The sequence below is a fragment of the Lates calcarifer genome, unplaced genomic scaffold (assembly GCF_001640805.2).
Source record: "Lates calcarifer isolate ASB-BC8 unplaced genomic scaffold, TLL_Latcal_v3 _unitig_4257_quiver_3240, whole genome shotgun sequence".
Classification (NCBI taxonomy): domain Eukaryota; kingdom Metazoa; phylum Chordata; class Actinopteri; family Centropomidae; genus Lates; species Lates calcarifer.
The window spans coordinates 11478-19324 of NW_026116799.1; the positions used below are offsets into that span (position 1 = coordinate 11478).

General features: G+C 41.8%; 2 protein-coding genes, 1 long non-coding RNA gene and 1 other non-coding gene across 4 annotated transcripts; 3 read left to right on the forward strand and 1 right to left on the reverse strand.

Moving 5' to 3' along the window:
• Positions 1–402: 402 nt before the first annotated feature.
• LOC108897861 (protein MFI) lies at positions 403–3301 on the forward strand. Its single transcript, XM_018697660.2, has 8 exons — positions 403–422; positions 1192–1294; positions 1374–1466; positions 1539–1592; positions 1667–1876; positions 1972–2102; positions 2871–3041; positions 3130–3301. The coding sequence occupies exons 1-8, from the start codon at positions 418–420 to the stop codon at positions 3230–3232; spliced, it is 870 nt and encodes a 289-aa protein (XP_018553176.2). The 5' UTR covers positions 403–417; the 3' UTR covers positions 3233–3301.
• Positions 3302–4793: 1492 nt separating this feature from the next.
• LOC108897862 (cytidine deaminase-like) lies at positions 4794–5642 on the forward strand. Its single transcript, XM_018697661.2, has 5 exons — positions 4794–4808; positions 4988–5105; positions 5191–5302; positions 5372–5429; positions 5514–5642. The coding sequence occupies exons 1-5, from the start codon at positions 4794–4796 to the stop codon at positions 5625–5627; spliced, it is 417 nt and encodes a 138-aa protein (XP_018553177.1). The 3' UTR covers positions 5628–5642.
• A 662-nt stretch (positions 5643–6304) lies between these two features.
• On the reverse strand, positions 6305–6376 carry trnac-gca (transfer RNA cysteine (anticodon GCA)). Its single transcript has one exon. It is a non-coding gene; the product is annotated as a tRNA-Cys (tRNA).
• A 111-nt stretch (positions 6377–6487) lies between these two features.
• Positions 6488–7405, forward strand: LOC108897863 (uncharacterized). Its single transcript, XR_001963360.2, has 3 exons — positions 6488–6643; positions 6943–7040; positions 7357–7405. It is a non-coding gene; the product is annotated as an uncharacterized LOC108897863 (long non-coding RNA).
• The last annotated feature ends 442 nt before the right edge of the window (positions 7406–7847 follow it).

Consider the following 7847-nt stretch of genomic DNA (forward strand, 5'->3'; position numbering starts at 1 on the left):
CACAGCCGCCCTTCATATTTCCGGTCTGCTGACGTCAGACAGTGATTCTGCTTTTAAACATTAAACAAACGAGTTTTTACTCTTTATATATCTGTTTTATATCTCTGCATGTGGAGTCTGTGAATGTCTCTTTGTAATGACCGCTGTGATGAATGTCTCTGTCAGTAGTGGGTTTTATTTATTTCTTCATTTCAAATTATTTTGGGGGCTTTTTAGCCTTTAATGATAGAACAATGAGAGAGAGTAGGGGAGTGACATGCAGCAAAGGCCCGACCGGACAGGTAGACGAACCGGGGTTCAGCTGTGGCCCGAAGGGTTTTATTTTGAAAAGCGCGTGTTTCACTGTGACCACGTCGCTAGGCAACCTGAAAGAATCGGTCAGCTGGTGATTTATTGACAGAGGAAAATAAAGAAGTCATGAGGTATTGAGTTGTTTCTTATTGACAGAGACTTTACATGATTTTTATCATCAGGTTAAATTTATATTACATCTTGTTTATTACTTATTTAAAACATTAAACCTTTGCTAAAGTCTCAGGGAACAGCAACAATACCTGCTCCTACAAGTTTCAATTCTACCGTTTTAACAGACACCTGGTAATCAACATCATTGGTTATTTATTATTAATAATTGAAACTGAAATTAAAGACAGGATTTAAAAGTAGCTCAGACGCTTCCTCCAGAGACAGAAGCTGAGGGACACTTAGTGCCTCGCTAAGCCAAGCTAAGCTAAGCTAAACTAAGCTAATCAGAGTTAGTTCAGCTGTTAACTGGATCTGTATCTTTAACATTTACCTGATGTTTTCACTCAGCTCATGGATTAAACCAGATTCAACTAAAAATCAACTCATTATGTAATCTCTACATCTGACCCCCTGCTGGGTCCAGGCCCTGGACTTATACAATCTCTATCAACACATTCTACATCTGAGATCAAGATAAAAGTATCAGAGGAACACAACCTGATCAGTTTCTGGTTGAAACTTGTTTTCTCTGCTGAGTAACATTTGTTGTTTGATATGACAGCAGGACATTACCATTCAGATTGGATTTTCTCAATCTGAGTCTGGAGAAGGGAAAATGTTCAGAGTTACAAAACGTTCAACAGAGGGATGGGTTAGATGGGTTGTATTGTTTAGACACTGGAATTAAGTGTTTTATACACTGATGACATTATTTTATTTCTCCAGCTTACAGGAGGGAAGCTCTGAGAATCCAGAGCAGGATCCGGAGGAGGATCCACTGCAGCAGACAGCAGCCAGGATGATTCAGAGGGCCTGGAGAAGATATGTGGTGGGTGTTCTGCTGCTGAATTCTTGTTCATGATAGATTTAAAGTACACAAAGTAAGACTGTCCTCCCCTATGCTGCAGTACAGAGAGGTCTTCAGGTATTTCAAACAGTTGATCAGCCAGTTTAACCAAGGGGATCCACAGAAGATCCTGAAACCTGTCAATCCTCGAGAGGTAATGCTGCTCTTTATACAACACAAACATGAAATACAGTAGATGGACTGAAGTGGGTCTTTCCTGTGGCAGGCGGAGCTGCTGGATGCTGCTGCTGGGGTCTTCATGAGGTTTAGACTCGGAGGGGTAAGTTTGTGAAATCACTGAGCAGCTGTGACACCGTGATGACGAAGACGAACCTGCTGATATCTCGTCCTCAGGTCACCTTCCCTCCCAACATTTACTACAAGATCTTCACCCACCGGCCCATCACTGATGTGTGTGCCAGCAGCCCCAGGGACTACACGCAGCTGGGCCTGAAGCAGCCTGTGGCCCGGCAGACCAACACCCGCTGGCCTGTGGTGCAGGAGGACCGGTCAGGGTGGTACCGGAGAATGGAGCACAACAGCTGGAGACTGTTCTGCAGCAAGGTGGAGAACATGTTCCTGTAGCTGTAAATATGTCAGGGTCAGTGTCGTCCTCTCTGAGATGAGTCTGTGTTTCTGATTCTTTCTCTTTGTGACAGGTGGTTCCCATCACTGAGCCCAGAGAGATTGGAGTAAACAAAAAGATGGACTTTCATTACTCCAAGCTGCAAAGGCAGCAGGATGTGGACAGGTGGAGGAAGAGGAGGAAGATTGAGTGGCTGAACCAGATGTGAGTTCTTCAGCTAATGTTAGCTAACATTAGCCTGCCAGTTCAGAGGGTGTTGAACAGAACCTTTTACTGCTCAGGAGCTCAGTAATCTCACGACTGCATTCTTCTCCATTCAGGGTGAAGTAGGGAGATGATGTGTTTATGGAACAGTAAAGTGGAAAGTTTCCACTCACAGAGAAAAAACACAGATTATACCCTTCAGTTTGGATCAGCACCTTTTGTTTTTATTGAAAATATGAGTTTTACAGAGGGAAGACAAGTGTTGTCAGAGTCAGCAGAAAGAATGTTAAATAAAATGAAATTGTGTCCTTTTTTTAAAAAGGGGGGGCTCAGTATTGTTTTCTCCTGCACCGTGGGCTGTTAAAGGGGCCATGAGATGGGAGATCCACCTGTTCGGGTCCCAGAGGAGAGCTGGGACAGTTGCTGCAGTGCTCTCCTTCTCTTATTTATGTTTTGTCTTCAGTAATATTTTGCAGTTTAAATAGAATATAATCAAACAAAAAAGATCCACAGAGATCCTCTCAAGTGAGACCTTACACCTGGACACTGAGACAGAGGGATGCTGATTGTGATCTCTGATTATATTCGGTTGTCTGAAAGTGATGGTGAACAGAGCAGAGGTTTGTTTGACCAGGTTTACATTTGACATTTCTGTCCTGGAAACTGAAGGTCTTGAAAAGTTCTCTCGAATCTGGATTTGGATCATGCTGTGGTCTGTTGTAGAGTTTCAGGTGGTGTGATGTGTCCTGGACCCATCTCTCTCTGTAGGTATAACCATGTTCGTCTGCAGACTCACTCAGTGCATCGACACATGGCTACCCTGGTGGGGACCTCAGCCCAGGAAGTGATGGACACTGCAGAAGAGAAGGGGGGTGATGAGATGGAGGAGTGCGAGCTGGATGAGCTCCTGGCCTGGACCACCACCCTCAGCTTTGAGGAGTAAGACCTCTGGTTTATAAACTGGGTCAAAGTATCCTCCATATTACTTTGTGAGGTGTTTTCACGCTGTGCTGTGTTACCTGTGCAGGTACATGCAGGAGTGGAGACATCTGGCCTGCAGTCTCTCCTCTGAGCCCAGCACAGGTCAGAGTTTGTCTCATGTTGGTCCATCAGTATCTCACCTACTGTGAGAAAAAACTTTATTTCCATCTCATTTTATTCTTTTTCCCCATCTTTCCCTTCATCCTCATTCTCCTCCTCCACAGACCCTTATCCAGGTCCACCTGGGTCAGAGGAGTTTCCCGGTGTGGCAGATGAAGATAAGAGGAGAATAAAATCATTATGTTAAAACCAAACCAGCAGCCATGTTCACTTCAGAGCAGACACATTATTATCTGCAGTTTCAGGGATTTGTATCATCTGTACCATCAACTCATTGCCTCTGCTTTATACTCACAGAATAAAGACACTTCATTGTGACTTTGTTAATGTTAATTATTCTGTATTTTGAGTGAGATGAGCTTCAGTGACCTGAAACCATCAGATCTCTTACTGAACCAGATCAAACTGACTCTAACCAGAGGCTTCAGCTCTGGAGTCATTTGAATGTTTTTCATTGCTGTTAGTTAAATATATAAATTACACTGAGGACATTAACAAGTTAAATTACTCCTTGTGTCCTTAAATGTTTTTACATGTGTCTCTGCTCAGTTTAAAGTCACTTTATTTAGATATTACACTGCCGTATACACTCACTGGCCACTTTTATCTGGTACACCTTGCTAGTACCAGGTTGGACCCTTTTGTCTTCAAACCTGCCTTAATTCTTCATGGCATAGATTCAGCAAGTGCTGGAAACTTTCCTTTGAGATCTTGGTCCATATTGACATGATAGCATCACACACATGTTGCAGATTTGGGTTGCACATCCATGATCAGAATCTCCCATTCCAGCACATCCCAAAGGTTCTCTGTTGGACTGAGATCTGGTGACTGTTATTTGAGTGAACTCAGTGTCAAAGAAAAATTAGTAGATCAGCACTTTCTGGAATACTCAGAGCAACCTGTCTGGCACAAAAAACCATTAGACATCCAAAGGTCACCTTTCTTCCTCATTCTGATACTCAGTTTGAACTTCAGCACATCGTCTTGACCATGTCTACACTTCTAAATGCACTGAATTGCTGCCATGTGATTGGCTGATTAGATATTTATGTTAACAAGCAGTGAACAGGCCTACCTAATGAAGTGACCAGTGAGTGTTGATGTTAATAAATCTTATTAAATGAGCGATGTCTGAGACAAACTGAAGGAAACAAAGTCAATAACATAGCAGAGTGACAGCCTGTAGTCCTGAAAGAAGAGTGAAATAATGAATAATTATTTTCAGCTGATGAAGTAAATCATCTTTGGAGTCAGACCTTTGACTTTTTACCCATTTTATTGTAGATTTAAAAACTGAAATCTCTCCTTACTAAAGTGTTCTGAGTCTTTGCTGTGGCTTGGCTGCTTCTTCTTGTTTGCTTTAATTATCCCTGAGGTGTAGAAGTTGACTAAGTCCACCTGAGATGTCCACCAAAGACACACAACTGAGTATATAAGGACCCCACAGTTCACACTGCAACTCAGCATGAAAAGCATTAAATCCAGAGAACTCTCTGTGGAGAGGCTCAGATCAGGGTGAAGGTTTAAGTCCAGGACTCTGGTCTGCCTGCTGGTGCAGTTTGAATGTTTTGCATAGCTGTTATCCAAATGTCTCAGTCAAATGTGAGGTGATGAGTGATTTTTGCATGAGATGATGACAGAGGGAGATACACTAACATATAAAGGAGCCAAACCAGAGGGACAAAAACAGATCTCAGGCTCTGAGTCCAGATTAGCTTCACTCCTCTTCTCTTCTGAACCAGATCAGCAGAGATGGCAGACCTGAAGACTGCTGAGCCAAGGACTGGATCAAATCTCTTATTGAGGAGTCTCAGAAAGCCAAAGAGTTCTCCTACTGTCCCTACAGCCAGCTCAGAGTGGGATCAGCCCTATTAACAGAAGATGAGAAGATCTTCACAGGTAAAACTTCATCTTCACTCACCCTGCATTGATCATACTGTGACTTCATCTGATTAAAAGTAAAATTAGTGTTTTCTGTTTCCAGGTTGTAACATAGAGAATGCCTGTTTCTACCTGGGCCTGTGTGCAGAGAGGACTGCCATCAACAAAGCTGTGTCTGATGGATACACCAAGTTTAAGGCCATAGCTGTGTCCAGGTACATCAGTCTTCAAAGTAAAATATAACTGTAGTTGCAAGCCTTAACAAATAGGATGTGTCTCTGCAGCGACCTGGAGGAGCAGGTCATCCCTCCCTGTGGCGCCTGTCGACAGGTCATCAGAGAGGTAATACAGCTCTCTGTATAACACTGATATAAGTTGAGATCCCACACTGCCCTGGTCTTATTTAATCCTCTTTGCTCTCCTCAGTTTGGGGACATACCCGTCTTCATGACCAGGATGGATGGATCCTACACCAGGATGACTGTGGAGGAGCTGCTGCCTCTGTCCTGGAATGCAGAGTACCTGAAGAAGAATGAATGAATGACTGGAGACAGGATAAATATAAAGATCAGGATCTGAAACATTTCACTGGAGGCTTCAGTTTCATGTTTCTGTGTCATCACTTCAAATAAAAGCTTGTCTTCAGCAGCTGTTTGTAGTGGTCTCTATTTTTAATTTAAATAATTTAAAAACAACTGGTAAAGTGGGACATTGACTTTAAAATTAAAACTCATCACACGTTAGTAAATTTATTTATTCAGATATGTGTTTAGTCCAGGCTGCATCCACATATTCACTCTCATGACAACATAGAGTTGACTTCTGAAGGTTTAAAAGACATGAATCCTCCTGCTGCAGTAAACTGACAATGAACCTTTCTACAAATGTTACTGCTCTGTAACTTGTTTTTGTTTTAGTGTTTTTATCACTACAGGCCACATATTCCCTCTTTTTATGACAAAAACAAATAATACCAAAAAAACCCAAAACAATAACTAGAAAATGCATTTCCTAAATAAAATCAGCAATGTAAATGTTAGGAGATGATCACTGAGTCTAATATGATGTTGATTATCTAGAGAGACAATTTTCTAAATGTCATTGAACATAACATTATTCACCTCTGTTGTATTGGTGACATTTCACAGACAGATTAAATCTGAATCTAACTATCTAAATGGAACACTGTGGTAGTTTAATAGAAGATGAGGAAAATGAGGGGGCACCCGGATTTGAACCGGGGACCTCTTGATCTGCAGTCAAATGCTCTACCACTGAGCTATACCCCCTTCTTTTTAAGAAAGAAAACATCTTTACTTTAACGGTAATTATGGCCGGAGTGATTTATAGTATTCGTATAGTATGGTAAAACGGTGATGTATGTTTCTCTGTGGTTAAAAACTACGCCCATGGACGTCAGTATAAATTAACCATTGTCTATTAATCTTCTGGTAAACTGGTCCCGTCGGCTCATGCCGGATGTGACGCAGTGAAAATGTGACTTCCCGGACATTGAAGCGGACTGAACAGAAAGTGGAAGACAGTGAATCGCAATGGTGCGGTGCTACTTATATCCAATATAATATATTTTATTATCTCGTGGTCCTGCTGCTATTTTCTGTAGATATACGGGTCGTTATTTCAGCTCTCTGGGTTTTTTTCCTGGGTCTGTACCCGCTAATTGAGGCCGGTTGACCGGGATGTGATTAGTCACTGCAGCTAATGCTAGTTAGCTCTGCTGTGAACGAGAGTTAGTTATAGACTGTGACTCACTTATACAGGTTGAGTGTGAATGTAAAGTAAATGTTGTCTGTCTGTCTTGTGTTAATGTCTGTCTTTCTTGTGTACCATACAGAACACCCGAGGACTCCGCTCTCAGCTGAAAGACAGTATACCTGTGGCAGGCCTCTGTCCTCAGGGACAGTATGGGGTCCAGGACTCTCTGCGGAGCGGGTGAGACTTTAATCTGCAGATACATTCATTAATGTGGGGGTACATTAATTCATCTGGTGACACTTGATGCTGTAGAGCCGCTGCTGTTGTACACTGAGTGACAAAGGAGGATGATGGGAGATGAAGTCTTGACAGAATGAATGTTGCGTCCACTCAGTACTCACTGAATGAACAAATATTTTGTATCGCCAGTGTTGGTCAGGCTCTGTTGTAGAGAGTACTATTATAAATGCAAACAAGTTTATCATCCATAATAGACTCTGAATCATAAATGTTAATGGTACCTGTTTGTTGTTTTTGTGTTGTTGCTGAGCAGCTTCACTAGTGCCAAGAATGAGCTCCTGCCCGCCACCCCTTGGAGCTGTCAGAGAAAAACGTAAGTAACTGTCTTTACAAACTGTACTCTACAGGATGCAGGTTTTCATGCTCACATCTATACCTGTGATGACTGGAAGCTGTTGAGGATTCATTTTAAACTCCACCAATAAATAAATAAATACATTTTTATTAAGAAATCATCCAAAAAATATTCATTTTTAAAACAATAAACCAGATTTACCTTCACATTCACTCATAATGTTACTCTCAGATATACAACAGTTGGATTAGAGAGGAACAAATGGTAAATGGACTGTACTTATATAGCACTTTTCTAGTCTTTTCGACCACTCAAAGCACTTCACACTACAGATCACATTCACCCCATTCACACACACATTCATACAGCACATGTTCTATACAATATGCTTTTTAGAGACAGATACACACATTTGCATACCGATGCACACACATCGGAGGCAATTTGGG

Coding starts and splice junctions, on each gene's coding strand:
- LOC108897861 (XM_018697660.2), top strand. Junction 1,467..1,538: donor AACCTGTCAATCCTCGAGAG/GTAATGCTGCTC, acceptor TTCCTGTGGCAG/GCGGAGCTGCTGGATGCTGC. Junction 1,593..1,666: donor TGAGGTTTAGACTCGGAGGG/GTAAGTTTGTGA, acceptor TCTCGTCCTCAG/GTCACCTTCCCTCCCAACAT.
- LOC108897862 (XM_018697661.2), top strand. Junction 5,106..5,190: donor AGATGAGAAGATCTTCACAG/GTAAAACTTCAT, acceptor TTCTGTTTCCAG/GTTGTAACATAGAGAATGCC. Junction 5,303..5,371: donor AAGGCCATAGCTGTGTCCAG/GTACATCAGTCT, acceptor GTGTCTCTGCAG/CGACCTGGAGGAGCAGGTCA.